Source organism: Cimex lectularius, unplaced genomic scaffold (assembly GCF_000648675.2).
Source record: "Cimex lectularius strain Harlan isolate CLEC.00 unplaced genomic scaffold, Clec_2.1 scaffold140, whole genome shotgun sequence".
NCBI lineage: Eukaryota > Metazoa > Arthropoda > Insecta > Hemiptera > Cimicidae > Cimex > Cimex lectularius.
The window spans coordinates 12,869-35,097 of NW_019392728.1; the positions used below are offsets into that span (position 1 = coordinate 12,869).

At 34.8% G+C, this 22,229-nt stretch overlaps 1 protein-coding gene across 1 annotated transcript; it reads right to left on the reverse strand.

Moving 5' to 3' along the window:
• Positions 1 to 13,549: 13,549 nt before the first annotated feature.
• On the reverse strand, positions 13,550 to 21,636 carry LOC106665261. The gene is made up of 7 exons (XM_024226763.1): positions 21,628 to 21,636; positions 18,502 to 18,637; positions 18,172 to 18,443; positions 17,917 to 18,001; positions 17,561 to 17,769; positions 15,523 to 16,413; positions 13,550 to 14,851 (listed from the first exon to the last, which is right to left on the reverse strand). Exons 1-7 carry the CDS (start codon positions 21,634 to 21,636, stop codon positions 13,550 to 13,552), a joined length of 2,904 nt encoding a protein of 967 aa, XP_024082531.1.
• Between the last annotated feature and the right edge of the window lie 593 nt (positions 21,637 to 22,229).

Consider the following 22,229-nt stretch of genomic DNA (forward strand, 5'->3'; position numbering starts at 1 on the left):
ATACGTGGAGAACAAAGGCAGAATTTTTTTATCTCAACCAAAACCTTAATTAATTGAAAAGAATTTATTTGGTCAAGCGGACCACGAAACCTAATAAAATGTAATAAGCAAAATGAAGTATACTTCACTAATCTCTCCATAGCCATTTCATTTGTCGCCTAGAATCAAATAGATTACACGAATAGATTAGATTGAAGTCACGATAGCTCAAGTGCTAGAGTAGAGGCGTATCTAGCCGAAGGTCGTGGGTTCGAATCCCGCTCGTGATCCGGACTTTTTTTCCCAACTAAAAACCTTAATTGAAAGATATCAATTGGTCAAGCGGGCCAAGAAAAGTAGTGAATTTAATATTATTACCCTTAAATATTTTTTTAGTTACACCCCGAAAATTAGTGTGGACACGGACTAACATCGTTTGTAACTTTTAAAGGACTAAAAACATATTTGTTAAAGTCCATCAGTAATTTTTGGATCGAAGTCACGATAGCTCAAGTGGTAAAGTAGCGGCGTATCTAGCCGAAGTTCGTGAGTTCGAATCCCGCTCGTGACACTGACTTTTTTATCTCAACCTTAACTAATTGAAATTTATATTTAATTTTATATTAGTAAGGACCTGCAAATTACATATGACCAAATTAGATTTTCGTCAAATTTATTTTTACATTTGATTAAGTTTCGTGGTCCGCTTGACCAAATAAATTCTTTTCAATTAATTAAGGTTTCGGTTGAGTTAAAAAAGTCAGTGTCACAAGCCGGATTTGAACCAACGACCATCTGCTAAATACGCCGCTGCTCTACCACTTGAGCTATCGTGAACTCGATCCACTCGGAAACTACCTTCCCATCTCAACCCCACCTTTTGAATTTTCCCTCTTTTTTGTCATTTTTCATGGGAAGATTCTGTCCGAGTGGATCGAGGTCACGATAGCTCAAGTGGTTGTTCAACGTCGTATCTACCCGAAGATCGTAGGTTCGAATCCTGCTTGTGACACTGACTTTTTTATCTCAACTATCAACCTTAATTAATTGAAAATATGTATTAGCAATGGTTTTCCAAACGGCATATGGAAGTTGTTTTTTGAAAATTTGTAATGGATTGACATTTTGTTTAATGTATGTTAATATTGAAAACGCATTTTCTGTACATTTTAAGTGCACTTAATAGAACAAATAGAAATATTTACACCAAAACGCAAAACGCTTATTAAATAAACAATGGATAGGAGAATGTCCCTCCTGATATTGCTGAGCAAAGGCGGGATGAGTTTACAAATCTTTATTCTCGGAAAATGTGCTAATGTCGGGAATTTCTACAATGAAATGCAACGTTTTCTCCTTCCCTTTCCCGTATTTGGGCAAATCATTATAATTGTGAGTCCTTCGTACATAAAATTAACCTTAGTCGATCCCAAAGTGTGGCACCTATGATTTTGCGTAATCCGTAATAATTTCTTAAATAAAATTTTTATTTTCCGGAATGAGAGGATAAACGGGGAATTTTCTTCGGTAGATTGTTTCTGCAGAAGGAAGTCAGAGAGCCATTTGCATGGGAGTGTTCCGGCACACAACGAAACGGTAAACCAAATGGTTTCTGTTTTTTTACGTGGATATTATTATACGATCTGACCAAATATAGAACACTGTGAGATCGGCCTGGTGGATTTTCCATGTATGTTTTAAGCGTTGTTAATGATTTTTATCTTCCTGATGCACCTGCATGAAAAGGATGAAACGCGTGGGATAGACAGCCGGTGGGCGGCGCCGTCTGTGGGCGAGTGCCGTGACCGTCCACCATTTGACCAATTAATAACTAATAAAAACTATTAAAATATTTAACTAATGATTAATTTTTATTTATAATTTATATTTACATTTTTACATATCAATATTACTTTCTATGCCTCGAAAGAAATTATACTCCAGTTCAATAAGTAAATACTATGAAAAGTTGATTTTCCGAATACAATTTTTATGTTTATTCGTATCAGGAGCTGAAGCTGTTTATACAGTGAACTAAAGTTTGGCATGAAACTTGGAATTACTCCTATTCTGACGTAGTACCTGATAATTACGCATGAACACACAAAGTCGATCCATCACTTGATAAAATCTTAGGTGGGGTAAGTGTGTATTACTTTTATCTTTTGTGTAGAAGATGGTTCTACTCACAAATTTATTGATTAAATTTTTGTGAAGAAATGAAATAAATACGTTTGGACAGAGCGATGAAACAAATTAAGCTAAAATATTTTCAATATTTACCTTGAAGAAAAAAATAATAAGCCAAATAATTAAATATTTGGTTAAAATGTAATTAAACCTACTTTGCTAAATCGCTTAGTCAATACCGCTTAGTTACCAAATTGTATTTGGCAACTAGCCATAATAGCCTCATAAATATTGAAATACATAATTTGTGACCAAGTGACATAGCAAAGTAGGTTAATTTTTTTTAAATCAAAGTACAAAATTGATATTCATTTTCTACAAACCAAAAACTTGAATATATTTTTTGCGAATACTTACAAATTATTATAAACACTTTTTCCTCAAAAATTTCGCATTCTTAACAAATACCTCTGATGTTTTTTTTTTTCAAAGATCACGAAAATTTTGAAACCCTTCTACCATTTTTCTGGTAACTTTTGCAGGAGTTGCTTACGTAAATAAATTAAAACGAATGATATAAAATAAAACATTGGAGTTGTTTTATTGATTTAAGGATTTAATTTTTCTCCTTTATAATGACATAAATTCTAAATGTTGGTGATATAGTTCTGAAAGTAATCCAGCTTTCTCATATTTGTCATCACATTAACTGTGAATAAAATCAAGAAGGGATGAATTTTTATGTAAAATAATACGACACTTGATAAAAACCATCTTTTACAAAACGTAAGTATGAATGTGTGTATGTGTGAACCACATGTGTACAGATAAAGACGAGTAAAAATTTATAGTTTGTGGCCGGAATTGGCCAATTTAAAAAATAAATAAAAAACTCTTGAAAACCAAGAATTCTGTATTTTCTCAATTCCATATATTCTATAATTTATTATATACGTTCTCCGGTACAGTCAATAAGCTAGCTTGATAACTTGATAATTTAATTTCTTTTATTGCAAAGAACGACGATACATAAAAAAATATATTCGAATGTCCGAAAAATCCTCGAATTTATTATGACAAGTAAGTTAATACAATAAATATAATATTTCATAATTTATAAAATACATAAATAATGTAATGCCTACTTATTTTCTTTAAAATTGCCTACCGTTTACAATCCACTCGTGTAAGAGCGTGGATTGTAAACGGTAGGTAATTTTAAAGAAAGTAAGTAAGCATTACATTATTTATGTATTTTATAAATTATGAAATATTATATTTATTGTATTAACTTACTTATAGGTCATAATAAATTTGAGGATTTTTCGGACATTTCAATATATATTTTTATGTATCGGTTCTTTGCAATAAAAGAAATTAAATTAAAGGTTATTGCTATCAAGCTAGATTATTGACTGTACCGGACAACGTATATAATAAATTAAGAGAATATATGGAATTGAGAAAATACAAAATTCTTGGCTATCAAGAGCATTTTTGTTTTTTGATTGTCCAATTTTGCCAATAAATAGTTTTACAAATCTATAAATTTTTCCTCGTCTTTATCTGTACACATTTAGATACACCTATAAACACATTCATACTTACTTATTGTAAAAGATGGTTTTTATCAAGTGTCATATTATTCTACATAAAAATTCATCACTGCTTGATTTTATTCTTATTATTATAACCTATAAGTAAGTTAATACAATAAATATAATATTTCACAATTTATAAAATACATAAATAATGTAATACTTACTTACTTTCATTAAAATTATCTACCGTTTACAATCCACTCGTGTAAGAGCGTGGCAAGGTAGTCGTTATATGTGCACAGGATGACCAAGAATAATGTATCTTCTCAAGTCCTTATTTTAATATAATATATTTCTTAAAATTTCGTGAATGGACTGACTAGCAAAATCACGTTAATAACTAATGAAAAAATGTCTGGTTGGCACTCTCAACACTACACGCAAGAAGAACAATTACACAGAAGATAAAGAAAATGTTTTAATTTAAGAAAAAGTTTAAAAAACATCACACCAGACCGCATCTCACGATTTCTGAATAATTAAAGAAAAAAGTTAATTTAAAAAAAGTGTAATATACTGTTTATTAATTTGGTCAAGAATGAGATAGTTTAGAAAAACACCTTTTTCAATTTTTTGCCACAGTTTCGACCTTCTGGGCTAAAGTGTGGTACTATTTTTATGATGCTATATTGGTTTTGTGTTAAAGTGTCCACATGAGTGGATTGTAAACCAAAGGCAATTTGAAATAAAGTAATAAATAAGTAAGAAAGCATTGCATAATATATATTTTTTAAATTTACAATTAACTTACAAAAAATTGGTCATAATAAATTCGAGGATTTTTTCGGACATTTCAATGTTTTATTTATTTATCGTCGATCTTTGCAACAAAAAGTTAAATTAAAGATTATTTTTATCGCGTTGGATTATGGATTGTACTGGAGATTGGAAAAAATACATTAATAGAAAATTTTTAAGTTGAATAAAATGGCCAATTCCATATTTTCTATTAATTTAATTTTTTACGTTCTCTGGTAAGATAGAACGACGATAGATAAAAAAATATAATGAAATATCCGAAAAAATCCTCGAATTTATTATGACCTATTTTTTGTAAGTTAATATAATAAATATAGTATTTCATAATTTATAAAATTATAAAGCTTACATACTTTCTTTAAAATTACCTACCGTTTACAATCCAATCGTGTAAGAGAGTGGCATATCAGTCGTTTTATGTCAGTCCATTAACCTATTTTACGTGCACTGGATGACCAAAAATAATGTATCTTCTTAAGCCCCTATTTTAATATAATCTATTTCTTAAAACTTCGTGAATGTACTGATTAGTAAAATCACGATAATAACTAAAGAAAAGAAGTTACTTTTAAACAAAATATGGTGTAATATACTGTTTATTAATTTGTTGAAGTCGTGAGGAGCGGTCAAGAATGAGATAGTTAAGAAAAACTCATTTTTTAAATTTTTTTTCCTACGTTTCGATCTTCAGGGCAGTGTGGTACTATTTTTGTGTTGCCAAATTGGTTTTGTGGTAAGGTTTCCACACGAGTGGGTTGTAAACCATAGGCAATAAGTAAATAAGAAAGAATTGCATAATATATATTTTTTAAATTTACAATTAACTTACAAAAAATTGGTCATAATAAATTCGAGGATTTTTTCGGACATTTCAATATATTTTTTTATCTATCGTCTATCTTTGTAAGCAAAAATTAAACTAAAGATTATTGTTATCGCGCTGGATTATGGATTGTAGTGGAGATTGTAAAAAATAAATTCACATAATATATGGGCATGAGAAAATACAAAGTTTTTGGCCATCAAGTGCATTTTTTTTTTTGTAGGCAGGTATATACCAATTGCACAGAAGTAAGAGATTCGCAAATTTAGCCAATAGATAGTTTTAGAAATCTATAAGTACACATGTACATACACCTATACACACATTCATACTTACTTTTTGTAAAAGATGGTTCTACTCAAAAATTTAATGAGTAAAACCATATTCTACAAAAAGTGGTAAGTACTACACAAAGGTAAAAGTACTACACACTCACCCCACTAAGATGTTACCAAGTGATGGATCGACCTTGTGTGTTTATGTGCGTAAACATATCAGGTACTCCGTCAGAATCAGAAAAATTCCCAACTTCGTGCCAAGCTTTTATTGCGTGTATTGTTTAAACATCTTCAGGGCCTGATACGAATAAACATAAAAATTAGGGACGGAATTATGAAACAACTTATTTGTGGGTCATTAAGAAACACACATAATATTTATTATTGTCTTTAAATTTTATAAACATTTCTTTCTTTTTTAAAAATCTTTATACAATTTAGGTACACTTGTTGATTTCTACAAAAGAGACAAAACGTTTTGTCGTCTATTAAGCACGATCACGAAAACAACTTTTAAAATGAGAACGTTTTTATAAAAAATGATATAATTCTTTAAAATTCCCTGCGTCTTTAAATTTACTCATTTACGAGTGTGCCAAGAAAACTGAATTTAAATATCTTAACGTTCCATTTGATCAATAAATAAATTCTAAACAATTTTTTTCAAGCCGTAGAATGGCATCAGGAAGGTGGAGTTTTTGAAAATTTCTGATGCTCTGTTGATTGGTTGAAGGTATGACAGTATAAAAACGCGTTTTCTGTACCTTTCCAGAACACTTCATGATAAATAATACTGTCTTTTCTGATGTTCGTACTTTTGTTTTAAATTAAATTTCTTTAAAATTCCAGGACATTACATTGACTAGCACTATCACTACAGTTCCTTCCAGAAAAACACGCAACCTCGATACATTTTATTTTCATACGTGTGCCACTAATTATTTTTATTATCCACCTATAAACCGTGTTTACGGAAATATAAATAGTTTCAAAATAGATGCTTTCTGTAAAAATGTAATGTCTCTTAAAATGACAATTTAACAATGCCTAATAAACAATTGTTTTCGGTACTGTGTAGTCTTAAAAATTTTCTATATTTTTTGTAAACTGTTATTAATATGGGAATTAGACCGTCAATAAATAAATAAATCATGATAACAACTTTACAAAAATAAATTAATGTAACGTAATGATTGTTACTTGCTTTAAAATTTCTGACGATTTACAATTCACTTATGCAAGAGTGTATCAAGAAATCTAAATTTTAATACGCTTTATTTTTAATTATGTCTCCATTAATAAGAAAAAGAATTTTTTCCAAACCATATAGTGGAATAAGAAGTTTTTGTTTTTAAAAATTTCTTATTGTTTTATGTTTAGTTTAAAGTATATCAGAAATATAAACGATCAAAAGGTTTTTTGTTTTTGAAAATTTGTTATGGTCTGATAATTGTTTTAATGCATGTAGGTAATAAAAATTAGTTTTCTGTACATTTTTGGTGCACTTGAGTACCATAATTGTACATTTTCTCATGTCCATATTTTTTTTTCAATCTATTCCTTACAAGTTACTTTATATTACCATGATAACAGCAATCTTTAATTTATTTGCAAAGAACATCGTTTGATAAATAAATAAATTTATAAATGACAAAAAAATTGAAAATTATTATGTCTTATATTTATAAGTTAATTGTAAATAAAAAATTATATTATGCAATACTCACGCATTCTTTAAAATTTCCACTCTTATAAGAGTGTGTCAAGGAAATTATTTTTATATACGTTTAACTTTCAATTAATTATTAATTATATTCTTAATATTAATACATTTACATTATTCATTAATAGAAATAATGTTTTAAATTGAATTACTTTTGATTGCAAAGATCGACGATTGGCAAACAAATAAATTTATAATTGTCTACAAAATGACTTAAATTTAATTTACTTCATCATTTCCAACACGAAAAATTAAGAAGATATAAATGAACTTATCAGCTTGAAGATAATAATGAAAAAATAGCACAAAAACGAAAACTTACAGATTTTCATTTATTTTCTTCGACATTTTTGGAAAACCGTCTTTTTTGAGAACGACGATTTGTAATCAAATAAAATTTCATTTGCCCAAAAAATTATTTTGACTATTTTTTTTTTCAGGTATTCAAAAACTTTGCCCTTCATCATTGCCAACATGAAAAATTAAGAAGATATAAATGAACTTATCAGCCTGAAGATAATAATGAAAAAATAGCATAAAGGGTAAAAATTAAAGATTTTAATTTATTTTCTTCGATATTTTTGGAAAACCGTCTTTTTTGCACAGTCCATATCCTAGCCTGATAACGCAGAATTGCAAAGAACGACGATTTGTAATCAAATAAAATTTCATTTGCCCAAAAATTTATTATTCAGATATCGTGAGATGCGGTCGGGTGTGATGTAGGTTTCAGAAAAACATTTTCTTTATCGTGCCAACGTTTCGATCTTTTATTGAGATCATCTTCAGGGCTCGATAAAGAAAATGTTTTTCTGAAACCTACATCACACCCGACCGCATCTCACGATATCTGAATAACTATCGATTAACGGTCACTAATCTCTACACATACCCAAAAAATTATTTTGACTATTTTTTTTTCAGGTATTCAAACACTTTGCCTTTCATCATTGCCCACATGAAAAATTAAGAAGATATAAATGAACTTATCAGCCTGAAGATAATAATGAAAAAATAGCACAAATGGGAAAACTTAAAGATTTTCATTTATTTTCTTCGATATTTTTGGAAAACCGTCTTTTTTGCACAGTACATATCCTAGCCTGATTACGAAGAATTGGAAAGAACGACGATGTAATCAAATAAAATTTCATTTGCCAAAAAAATTATTTTGACAATTTTTTTTCAGGTATTCAAACACTTTCCCCTTCATCATTGCCAACATGAAAAATTAAGAAGATATAAATGAACTTATCAGCCTGAAGATAATAATGAAAAAAATAGCATATAGGATAAAAATTAAAGATTTTAATTTATTTTCTTCGATATTTTTGGAAAACCGTCTTAGGAACTAATAGCATTTGAGTTTTCTGTAGATTTGAATTGCACATGATGACCAAGAATCATGAATTTTCTTACGCTCATATTTTCGTTCTTGCACTGTCCATATCTTAGCCCGATAACGAAGAATTGCAAAGAACGACGATTTGTAATCAAATAAATTTTTATTTGCCCAAAAATTTATTTTGACTCATTTTTTCTCGGATATTCAAAATTTTTTTCTTGATCACTGCCAAATAGAAAAAAAATAGAAAATTGAATTTATCAGCTTGGAGAAAATACATAATAAATTTGCATGAAAAGGACAAAAAAAAGGATTTTTGTTTATTTTCTTCTATAATTTTAGAAAACGTGTCATAGGGTCTACTAGCATCAGTTGAAAAATGACGGTTAATTTTTTTAAAAATAATTTTCAATATTATTGCCGTATCGTTTAAAGACGGTGTTGTGTTGTAAAAATAATTCTGATTCGATATACTTACGATCGGTGTTCAAGACGTCGTGTCGAAATGTAATGTTAAAGCGAAAGGTGCCCAACCGGGCGAGAGTCGCGATCGTGAATGCCGGCTGGAAAGCGACTCGCCTTTGGAAGGGCATGCGCTCCGCCCTTCGCCCTAACTCACGGCCCCTCTTCTCTTCCGCTATCCGATTAATTGTTTTGGTGCACTGCTAAATCTGCCCTTCGCTCAGACGCATAATTGCCCATTGAGTGCTAATAATTTCAATCATAAGATCAACCCCTCCCTCCCACAAAAAAAGTAACAGAAAAATCGTGGCAACAGAATTGTAGGAATTGTATACCAATGCCAATTGAACCTTTTCATCCAAAATATTGTAATCAGTGCCGAGTAGGACGCCAAAAAATGGAACAAATNCTTAATTAATTGAAAGGTATTAATTGGTCAAGCGGACAACGAAAACTAGCGAATTGAAGTATATCTTCACTAAAGTTCTCCGTGGCCATTTCATTTGTCGACGAGAATCAAATAGATTACACGACATTTGTAAAATCGCAAAAAGGAGGGAAAATTCGAAAGGTGGGTTGAGATGGGAAGTTAAGTGTCCGAGAGGATCGACGTCACGATAACTCAAGTGGTAGAGTAGCAGCGTATCTAGCCAAAGGTCGTGGGTTTGAATCCCGTTCGTGACACTGACTTTTTTATCTCAACTAAAAACCTTAACTAATTGAAATTTATATTTAATTTTATAATAGTAAGGACCTGCAAAATTACATATGACCAAGTTAGATTTTCGACAAATTTATTTTTACATTTGATTTGGTTTCGTGGTCCGCTTGACCAAATAAATTCTTTTCAATTAATTAAGGTTTCAGTTGAGATAAAAGAGTCAGGGTCACAAGCGGTATTCGAACCAACGACCTTCTGTTAAATACGCCGCTGCTCTACCACTTGAGCTATCGTCATAATTGACCTTGATTATGGGATTATGTCTCTGCCAATGATAATGTTATAAAAATATTTTATTAGGTTTCGTGGTCCGCTTGACCAAATAAATTCTTTTTAACTAATTAAGGTTTTGGTTGGGATAAAAAAGTCAGTGTCATAAGCGGGATTCGAACTCACGACCTTCGGCTAAATACGCCACTGCTTGCCATCTCAACCCCACCTTTTGAATTTTCCCTCTTTTTTGCCATTTTTCAAATGTCGTGTAATTAATTTGATTCTTGGCGACAAATGAAATGGCCACGGAGAGCTTTAGTAAATATATACTTCATTTTGCTTATCACATTTTATCGGATTTTGTGGTCCGGTTGACCAAATAAATTCTTTTAAATTAATTAAGGTTTTGGTGGAGATGAAAAAGTCAGTGTCACCAGCGGGGATCGAACCCACGACCTTCGGCTAAATACGCCGCTGCTCTACCACTTGAGCTATCGTGACCACTTGGACACCAACTCCCATCTCAACCCCACCGTTTCGCTTGTGACACTGACTTTTTTATCTCAACCGAAATCTTAATTAATTGAAAAGTTATAAAAATAATAGATCCAGTGCGTAAAACAGGTTTATACTTTTAAGTTTGAAACTTTCCGCTTGAGAAGTATCGACCATTCATTGTTCTAAAACTATGAGACCTTTCTCAATTTGTCACTCATTTCTGATGATAAGTGCGCAATAAAAATACAAAGTACAATTCTCACTTTTTGTTCGAAAATGGTTCTACACGCAAATCTGTTGTTTTCAACATCCGGATTTCCAGTATTAAAGCTCATCATCAAGTTTAAGGAGTTACAACACGTTTCTCAGCATGATTTGTTACATTGAAACTGCCGATCCACCGCCAACGCTACGTTCCCATGAGAACACGGTTTTTAATGCCGATCAATTTTGAATGTTCGGAAAACATGAATTACAACACAACTAAATTTTATCCTAATAAATACTGTAAGAAAATAAATTTTTTAAATTATATTTATATTTGTTTAAAATAGGTGGTAAATCAAAATCTACTGTATTATTTATGCATTTATCTCCATGTTTAATTGTACTTTTTTTTTAAATTTCTCAAACCAATTTAGTTCCTTCCTTTTGTTGAGACTGTGTGTGTGTACAATGTGTAATAATATTGTATTTGAATTGGTTTTGTGTTCATTTAGATAGCCCTTAAATTCAGAAATGTTCGATTTAGACAAGTTTTCTTTAATTCTCTTTTCAGTTCCTTTGCCGCTTTGTTCTATATTTTTAATAGCCCAATAATTACAATTAAGTTTGTAAACCCCGCTTTTGACAGGTTGTCAATTTTGACTTTAGGTTTGGGGAGGATATTTCTAAGAGAACATCCACTTCTAAAAGCTACTGTAAAATCTTTCCTTTTCAGTATTTGACCTACTTTTTCTGATAGTTACTCAATATATGGCAATCATCAAAAACCTAACGATTCGTTTTCGGTGAAGTGGCCGAACCCAATTGTTGCTTCTTTTAAAGTTAATTTTTTTTCTGCTTTTACTAGCAACCTAAATCTTTCTCGATATCCATTATTGTTAGCCAATGTTTGTATTGTTTTTAATTATTTTTTATAATTAGCAGGTGTTTTATGGTTGTTTCAACGTATGGTTTATGGGCTAAATGAATCCAGCAGCTTTTTGGGTTCATGGTTGAGAAGTATCTGCTGTTATCATAATGTCTACAGTTGTGACTTTCTATTTAAGTCTATTTCAATTATGTTACTTATTATGGGCATTTTTAAATCTAAAAAGTTTAAACGACCATTTTTATTTATTGTCAATGTAAACTTATATAAGGGTCTAATGACTTAAATTGGAGTAATTCTTTTAGATCTGATAGTGTTCCCGACAATATCCATAAAATATCGTCTACCTTGCGTTTCCAAAAAAGGACAGATTTAATTAATTTATTATTTGATTTGAAAAGATTTTTTTCAAAAGTATCCATGAACATTTCGGCTCAAAGTGGGGATAATGGAGACCCCCATTGATAACCATTTCATTTCATAAAATATACTATTAAATTTAAAATAATTAGATAGTAGTGATATATTTAAGAGGTCTATTATATCATTTTTTTCATTAGGCTTTCGTAGCTTTCCATAGTTTGGGAAACTATCAGAAAAAGTAGGAAAATTCTTAAACGAGAAGGATTTAGAGTAGCTTTTAGAATTGCGTGTTCACTTAGAAACATCCTCTTAAAACATAAAAACAATGTTCACAACTTGTCAAAAAGTGGGCTTTACAAAATTAATTGTCATGATTGCTACATTCAATATATGGGACAAAGCGGCAGAGAATTAAAACAGAGTTAAAGAACACTTCCCTAAATTGAAGAAATTTTCTGAATTTAAAGACCATCAAAATGAAACAAAACACAATTTAAATTTAAATTTAAATACAACAGTGTTACACAGTTTCAACAAAGGAGACGAAAGTAGATTGGTTTCAGAAATTTAAGATAAAAAGATGTAAAATGGAGATAAATGCGTAAATAATATAAAAGAATTTGATTTACCTCCTATTTTAAACATTTATTTCAATAATATTTGGCATACAAATTAATCACTAATTTATATTTATTTTCTTATAGTATTTATTAGGATGATATTTAGTTATAATTCTTGATTTTTGTACGTTTAAAATTGAGTTCAGCTTCAACAACCTGTGAGTGGGAATCTTTTAAAGAAGTTATTGATTCCAATACTTAATATTTTGGTACAACACATTCCTCGTAAGATATTTACACATCTAAAGCAAATGGTAAAAAAAAAACTTCAATTAGACTATCAAAAAAGTTTTATTAACATATTATAAATAGAATACAAAAGAATGGCCAGGCGACTTAACGTAAATTTAATAAATCCTCTACATATCAAAAGAATGATCGTAGATTATTCTTAAGATGTGAGATTTCAATTTAAAATGTGGCTATCCACCAGTTACTTTTTAAATAGACATCTTAAAAATTAAAGATATTTTATGTATCTTAACTGGCGGACGGGCACAAACAAGCACAAGATCAAGAGTGTCAACTCGACTCGGGGTCATTTTCTTTCTTAACTTTCCTCACTCGGATTCTTTTTATTTTAGAGCCGAATTCGTTATTTAGAGCGTCTATGGCAAATTTGACGTCTCCTCTGCCTCTCCGCGTGAAGTACATCGGCGGAGAAGATGAAGGCGCGCACTGCGAACACGGATAGGGTACAGCGACGGCCGAGGGAAACATCGGCTTGACGTCTTCTTCGGAAGTGGAGTTACCGGGACAATAGGGGAAGAAAACTACGGGGACGTATCCGAGGACAGCATTTTGAGGAAAGTTAGGAGGGAGTTGAGTAGGCGAGGTTGTCATGGATGTTCCTACGTTCGATTCCGTTCCGTTGGGTGAAACCAAGTAGCAAGGACATGAACCAGGGCTGGGTACAATTGGAACTGGATAAGCGACGACAGTTACGGTAGGATTAGAGGGATAGCCGGGGTAAGGATATCCGGGTTGAGTCGGATGTCCAGGCTGGGGAGAGCCGGGTTGAACAGGATGTCCCGGCTGCGGGTATCCAGGTTGTCCAGGGTGTCCGGGTTGGCCTGTTTGACCAGGTTGAGCTGGGTGTCCGGGCTGGCCAGGTTGATCCGGGATGGCCGGGTTGGCCAGGGTATCCAGGTTGTCCAGGGTGTCCGGGTTGGCCAGGGTATCCAGGTTGTCCAGGGTGTCCGGGTTGGCCTGTTTGACCAGGTTGAGCCCGGGCTGGCCAGGCTGTCCTGGGTATCCAGGTTGTCCAGGATGTCCGGTTTGGCCAGGTTGTCCAGGATGTCCGGGTTGGCCAGGGTATCCAGGTTGGCCAGGATGTCCGGTTTGGCCAGGTTGACCAGGATGTCCAGGTTGGCCAGGGTACCCAGGTTGTCCGGGGTGTCCGGGTTGGCCTGTTTGACCAGGTTGAGCTGGGTGTCCGGGCTGGCCAGGCTGTCCTGGGTATCCAGGTTGTCCGGGGTGTCCGGTTTGGCCAGGTTGACCAGGCTGTCCTGGTTGGCCAGGGTATCCAGGTTGTCCAGGATGCCCGGTTTGACCAGGCTGTCCTGGTCTGTTAGGGTATCCAGTTTGTCCAGGCTGTCCTGGTTTGCCAGGGTATCCAGGCTGTCCGGGGTGTCCGGTTTGGCCAGGTTGACCAGGCTGTCCTGGTTGGCCAGGGTATCCAGGTTGTCCAGGGTGGCCGGGCTGGCTAGGTTTGCTAGGATATCCAGGTTGAGATGGGTGTCCGGTTTGACCAGGTTGTCCAGGATGCCCGGTTTGACCAGGCTGTCCTGGTCTGTTAGGGTATCCAGTTTGTCCAGGCTGTCCGGGTTGACCGGGTTGTCCAGGATATGCAGGTTGTCCGGGGTGTCCCGGTTGTGTTGGATGACCGGGTTGTCCAGGGTATCCAGGTTGTCCAGGGTGGCCGGGCTGGCCAGGTTTGCTAGGATATCCAGGTTGAGATGGGTGGCCGGTTTGACCAGGTTGTCCAGGATGCCCGGTTTGACCAGGCTGTCCGGGTTGGCCTGGTTGGCTTGGGTAACCAGGTTGTCCAGGCTGTGCAGGATGACCTGTTGGTCCGGGTTGTGAAGGATGTCCGGGCTGTCCGGGTTGACTAGGGTATCCAGGTCCTCCTGTCTGCTGGTTTCCAGTTGATGGATGGCCAGGCCTTTCAGGTAATTCCCATGGATGTTCAGGTTTGCCGCTAGGGTATCCGGGATGACTTCCACTCGGAGATCCGGGTTTACCTGCAACCATGTGAATGTACAATATAATACATTTTCTGTTAACTGGAGAAATGAGTGTACTTATTTAATTGGACTAGACTATGTTATATACAATGCGTCATATCAACTATGTATAATTAATCTGCAAAAGCGTATACTAATGCATTTTTCATTGTCACTGTTAAATTCAAGAATAGGACAGGACAATAACTCAATTAATTGAGGGAATATTTCTGATATTCAAAATTAATTCTTTCTGTAGCATATGTAACGTTTCATCTCACACATTTAATATAATGAAATGTAAAAGCTTATTTTTAATGGAGTGTTAATTGCCCGTGTTATTCCGCCAGGAGGAAGATCCAAAATGGTGGTTGTGTTATTGTTGAACAATCGTTATTTTTTGTTCATAAGGACGTTCGGAATAAGCAAAAGTGCATGGAATGATACTGTCCAATCAGAACTATCATGGATGGGCAGTAAACGGAACAAATTCAACGAAAATACGCTACAACACGGTGGATACATGCAAAACGTAAAGTTAAACACAGTTAAAAATTAAAATGCTTAAAGGAAGAAGTTTAAAAGGAATAATAATGTTAGTATTATAGTAAACAATTATATAGATTCAGGTCATCTAAAACAGCAACAAAAACATAACTTTAATCACCATAAAATATATTTATTATTACCTGGTTGGCTAGGATGTCCGGGTTGTCCGGTCTGTCCTGGGAATCCAGGCTGTCCAGGTTGTCCGGTTTGGCCAGGGTGTCCAGGTTGGCCAGGGTGTCCAGTTTGACCAGGCTTTCCGGGTTGACCGGGTTGTCCAGGGTATCCCGGTTGTGTGGGGTGGCCCGTTTGACCAGGCTTTCCGGGCTGACCAGGATATCCAGGTTGTACAGGGTGTCCAGGTTGACTAGGCTGTCCGGGTTGAGCAGGTTGTCCAGGGCGTCCCGGTTGTGTAGGATGACCGGGTTGTCCAGGGTATCCAGGTTGTGCTGGGTGACCCGTCTGACCAGGCTGTCCAGGTTGGCCAGGGAATCCCGGTTGTCCAGGGTGTCCAGGTTGTGCGGGGTGGCCCGTTTGACCAGGTTTTCCGGGCTGACCAGGATATCCAGGTTGTCCAGGGTGACCAGTTTGACCAGGCTGTCCAGGTTGACCAGGGAATCCCGGTTGTCCAGGTTGTGTTGGATGACCGGGTTGTCCAGGGTATCCAGGTTGTCCAGGCTGTCCAGTTTGACCAGGCTGTCCGGGTTGACCTGGTTGTCCGGGGAATCCAGGCTGTCCCGGCTGTCCAGGATGACCAGTTGATCCAGGCTGTCCGGGTTGACCGGGTTGTCCAGGGTATCCAGGTTGCCCTGGGTGTCCGGGTTGTGTTGGATGACCGGGTTGGCCAGGGTATCCAGGTTGTGCGGGGTGGCCCGTTTGACCAGGCTTTCCGGGCTGACCAGGATATCCAGGTTGTCCAGGGTGACCAGTTTGACCAGGCTGTCCAGGTTGACCGGGTTGTCCAGGGAATCCCGGTTGTCCAGGTTGCCCAGGTTGCCCAGGTTGACCAGTCTGTCCGGGGTGTCCGGAACCGCCTAAAATTAGATTTTGGATATGTTAATTTGTTGTTATATATAAATACAAAGAACATAAACAACATTTGTCACTTTTGCCTTGTTAAATAATATACTTTTTGCAATAGTTTTTCTGTCGTGTCTGTAGTAATCTTTTTTCTTTATTTATATTTACATTTTTTGTTTAACTTTGTGATCCGTTTTTATTCCAATTATTTCTAACATAAATGTCAAAAGATAGAAATCTATTGTTTTTTCCGACTGATTTTTTTGTTTGTTATGCATTTAGTTTTATTTTCAGCTCAGAAAAACCTGCTTTCATATTCTCTTCTCTGATAAGATCATGTCGGCGATGTGAAGCAATGACCTTTGTAATACTCCGCTACTTATTACTGTCGGATTATCGTCCTCAAATCGTTAGTGAGTTGGTTTATACTTTAACTTTTCACTAATATTATATATATATATATATATATATATATATATATATATATATATATATATATTGGCTTTATGATAGTCGCCTATGTGAAGTCTGGGTTTGGTTTGTGGCCAATTACCTTAGTTTTATAATCAATAGATTGATTAAGAGGGTCTTTAAAAACAAAGTTCACAGCTTTTGGCTACCCCACTAAGCAAGACATTGTTGCCTAATCTTCTTCTTCTTCTGTCAAAACTAAAAATCTTCTTCGCGCAATTAGTTGTATGTTTTTTCGGCAGGTAATTTATTTTCATAAAAACTTATAAAAATCTATTTTTGTATACGTAAACGTATTAAAAGAACATTGATGTGAAATCATAATTAATTAAATAATATTTTATATCGTTTTCGTCGTTCCAAAGCGGAAATGTAGATAGAAATTAGAATTGTAGTGGTGAAAATTATGACACGTAAAAAATCCGTTACAAAGACCAGTAAATGTTATTCGCATTTTCAACTGAGATATCAAAATGATTGTGTAATTATATTAGTTTCTATTACCGGGATTTTCTGACTGCCCGGGTTGCCCGGGCTGTTCAGAAAACCCACAACCTCCTTGAATATGTTTAAATAGTTTATTCTCACAAAATCTCATTCTAAATTCAATTCACCTGCAACTAGCTGACTATGTTAATTTAAGTTCAGTTTTTATTAAACAATTGAACAACTTTATTGAACTTATCTTACCAGGTTTTCCTGGTTGACCCGTCTGTCCAGGGTATCCGGGTTTGCCAGGTTGTCCGGGTTGAGTCGGTTGACCAGGGTATCCAGGCTGACCCGGTTGCCCTGGGTATCCTGGTTTACCAGGTTGTCCAGGATGTCCAGTTGATCCAGGCTGTCCGGGCTGTCCAGGTTGTCCGGGATGACCAGTTGATCCGGGATGGCCGGGTTGGCCTTGCTGTCCAGGNGGCTGTCCAGGTTGGCCGGGCTGTCCTGGTTTACCGGGTCTCCCGGGTTGTCCAGGCTGTCCCGGGTATCCAGGCTGTCCAGGCTGACCAGAGGGTCCTGGTTGCCCTGGCTGACCAGGATATCCAGGTTGTCCGGGCTGTCCAGGGTATCCAGGCTGTCCAGGCTGACCAGAGGGTCCTGGTTGGCCTGGCTGACCAGGGTATCCAGGTTGAACAGAACCTAAGTCATAATTCACCATTGACATATTCCGGCAATTTGTGTAATAACTTTCCTATATATCTATTAATGTATTCATGTATCTTACCAGGCTTATCACCTCCCTGCTGTCCTGGCTTGGATGCGCCTCCTCCGCATCCTTTGGGGAAGTATAACTCTCCCCAAGGGGTCACTTTGCCATGATGGTGATGGTGGTGTTCTTCTCCTTCGCCGTGGTTTTCGACGTTGTTTTCATCTTCAGGGTTGTGCGGCTCCAAAAACAACTCAACGTCCTCTCCCGGAGTGACTACACGATATCCCCATCCGTCAGAGACGTAATGTGTCGCACGTGGCATACCATTCGGGTCAACGTATCCGTAACATCCGTAAACTACTCCGTCCGGTCCTCGATTTTCATGATGAAATTGTCCGTCAGGTCCAACTTCGTATCCAAACACGTATGAATCTAAATAAAAAAAAAAAATTAATTAATTGTCAAATTTACTTATATATTGAATACTTACTCGTATTGAAATTTTGTTCATGGTACTGGGTTTTGTTTGCATCTTCGATGTCTACAACTACTTCTTTATCGCCATGAGTTACTCTTAAGCTATTCTCGTTATCAAGCTCCTGTCCTAAAGCTATCACGACCAACGTCTGTAAAATAGAAGACAAATCACAATTAAAAGTTTGTAAAGGATGTAATGTAAAATGCTTATCTTATGAGCCCGGAATTACAAAAAACAGAAACGCCGCTAAACCCGTCAAGCCGTTAGGTTGTGCGGGTCTTTTAAGTCGGACTATTTTTACTCACAACATAACCAGCTATGTTCTACTTTGAGACCAGGAATTAATTTGTTCCACATATTATTATTGCTTTTGTTTAATATTAGATTATTTTTGCAATCGAAGACAGAAGTAAAGTTAATTAGTTTTAATAGATTTTTAGTTAAATAGTTGAGTTCGTAAAACTGTTGAAATAAAAATATGTTTAAACAGAAAGGAAGAAATATAATTCAAGGAATGTTCCTTTTTCAAACACAGAGTTAAACTTTCATTTAATTCATATTACTATTTTAATTGCACGCTGTCTGATTGAGGGGCGGTAATTTAATGTGCAAAATGATCAATTTAATTTGAAAAAGAGTGACATTTAAATTGCAAAAGGGTAATTTTTTAATGTACAATTTATAGAACTACTACTGTAACTCTGACACATCTGAGACATTTTTTGATATTAGTAATTTCTATAGGTGTTTTTTAGGCAACGGTATTTTAATTTCACATTCACTTAAGGTTTTGTTTGGTGTTCCTATTCGCGAATTAATCCCACCGTTGCCGGTTTCGGGGTTAGTCGACCTTTCGCATTTTGGCAAGAGTCCGGCCCGGTGTCCGTCTGACCTACACCAAGCAGATCAGTGTCGTTCGTCAAATAACCGGTGCTAGCGGAGATCCCGATTTGCATTCATGCCGTAACCTTCCACGACACGGTTCCACAACTTGACCAAACGGTCTAATTACGCTGATACATGATCGGAAACGTGCTTCGACTGGCTGATTTAGCCGGGAAGCTTTTAACAATTGGACCGTCCTCGGTGGATTTTGGCAACGGCATCAGGAACCTGGAAGTCCCAGTCAACAAACAAAACCTATACCTTCCCTGTTGTCTTCAGCTAGCCTTTTGTCATACATAAACACACCTAAAAACTTCTTTTTTAGCGAAAAAGTGTTAAGGTGTGATTAGCACATCTTCAATTTCACTCGAATTTTAATCTTTCACTCTACGGATTACCACGGTAAAATACCGTTATTTATCCGTGATTGCCTTAGCTGTGAAATAGTAGAATCGGCTCTCAAAAAAGCTCTAATGCTGTCATATATTGCCCAACATCGGATTTTACGAGCCGTCAGGAAATAAGCTGTACGTGAGGCTAATTTCGATGACTCATCATGTAATTTACTCACTTAAAATTGCGTAGATCCAAGATTATATTGAAAAATGAATATTCGTTTACTTCGGCCGGTTGTATGTGTTACGTATGTATAAATGGTTATTATACATAAATAAAATTGTGGTTTGCAGGTGATGAACAAACGTCAGTACTTCAGGAAGTTATCCTCCATGTCGAATTGGTCTGAAAAATCTTCATTTTCCCAAGTCTAAATCTCAATTATAATCGACATATTTCACTTTTGTGTTACTTCAACCTTACTGCTATTTATACTTATTCCGAAATCATGAGATGCGGTCTGGTGTGATGTAGGTTTCAGAAAAACATTTTCTTTATCCTGCCTACGTTTCGGTCTTTATTGAGATCGTCTTCAGGGCCTGGAATTTACAAACATTGTTTAAATTTAACAAATACATGAAGGATGTGGAAAAAGTGAATTTATACAATGCAAAAAAAATATTTTTTATATTCAATTAAACTATTTCTTCTCACTCAAAGTGTTTGAAAGGTGTCACGCAGAAAACAAACACTTTGAGTGAGTAGAAATACCTTGATTGAATAAAAAAAATTTTATTTGCGTTGTTCATTCAATTTTTTTCCACATCCTACGTGTATTTGTTAATTTTAAACAATGTTTGTACATCCCAGGCCCTGAAGATGATCTCAATAATGATCGAAACGTTGGCACGATAAAGAAAATGTTTTTCTGAAACCTACATCTCATACGTGCATCTCACGATTCCTGAATAATCATCGACAAACGGTCACTAATCACCACACTATTTATACTATAAAGTCTCCCATAACTGATAAAATTTTAAAATTGCGGTAATTTTGATTACACCAAAATAAAGAGCACTGAAAAACCAATGAGTGTGATCAATGTTTATTCATTTATTTTACGGTTTCTCCAATTACAAATATAATATAGAAATAAATTTAGGAACATTTATAATCAAAAATCAAAAACCAATTTAAAATTATTTGAAATAATTTGAAATACGTATTAAAACTATGTATTTATCCTAATTATACAATATTTAATTTTCAAATGTTAATTATTAATTTGCCTAATTTTAATTAAATTGGCATTAGATATATCTACATTTTGGAAAGTGAATGACATATTTGCTGTTTAGGAATTAAAATTGGGCACCCTCAACACGACACGATACGCAAGATGGCACAATTAGACAGAAAACAAACACTTTGAGCCCTGAAGATGATCTCAATAAAGATCGAAACGTTGGCACGATAAAGAAAATGTTTTTCTGACACCTACATCACACCAGACCACATCTCACGATTTCTGAATATTCAATAAAATTGAATTTTACATAATTAACACTATGATAATCAATGTAGGTCATTATTTGACTTCTGGAATGGTAAGATGGAACATGAAAATTAATTCGGTTAAGCAGTGAAGGGCAATTATTTAAGTAATATAATCTACATAATGACATGCAATCAAAGAATTTCCTCCTGTATAGAACAGTCGTCACTTTTAGATCCGACAACGAGAGTATGGTTTATCTCTATATCCTCCGACTATAATGCATCAGACGTAAAATTTTGCTTTTTTAAAGTGCTTCTATGCAACTGATATGGTTGGATTGAAAGGATGCCCAAAGAGGTGAACAGAAATTTAATATCGGTCTTATAGTGGAAGTGTATAAAATTTTTCAAGCGTACCTGAATCATTTTAACGTTTAGTATGACATGCAATAAATCGTAAAGTTTTATTTGCCTTAGCGATAGTTTTATTAAAGTGATTATGAAAGTTTATCTGACTGGCAATAATGATGCCACGTTCTTTAATATTTCACGTCTGATTACGAGCCATTTTGATATAACGTAGGTAAATTTAATTTTATGGAAATTCATAGTTGAACATTTGTCAGAATTTAAAAGAATTTTATTAGTTGAACACTAATTATTAAATTTTACTAAGGCATTGGTGTTGTAAACACTCAGAAACAGAATTAATTTTTAAGACTATTTTTAAATAATCTGTCAAAAGTAGGGGTTGTGTAGTAGCGTTTGGCAACTTTGAAAACAAATGTTTCAAAGAATGTATTACTCAAGTCCACCTTCTTGAAGAATGCGATCCTGAAAGGGTTTATTTTCAGATTTTTTTCTTTTTAATTACTTGTTATTTTTATGATTTATTTCCTTTTAATATGTTTTATGTATATTTAATTTCGTATAAACATGAAATTTGATATAAAAAGGCCAATGTCAAGGATAGATTTGTTTTTAGTTTTCAATCACGTTCTTGAGTGTTTTTGTTTTTT

Excerpts from the sequence above, each read along its gene's own strand:
- LOC106665261 (XM_024226763.1), bottom strand. Across the intron at positions 18,002-18,171 it reads ACCATCACCATCATGGCAAA|GTTCTGTTCAACCTGGATAC; the intron begins GTGACCCCTTGG and ends ATTATGACTTAG. Across the intron at positions 14,852-15,522 it reads CGGACATCCTAGCCAACCAG|GTAAACCCGGATCTCCGAGT; the intron begins GTAATAATAAAT and ends ACATGGTTGCAG.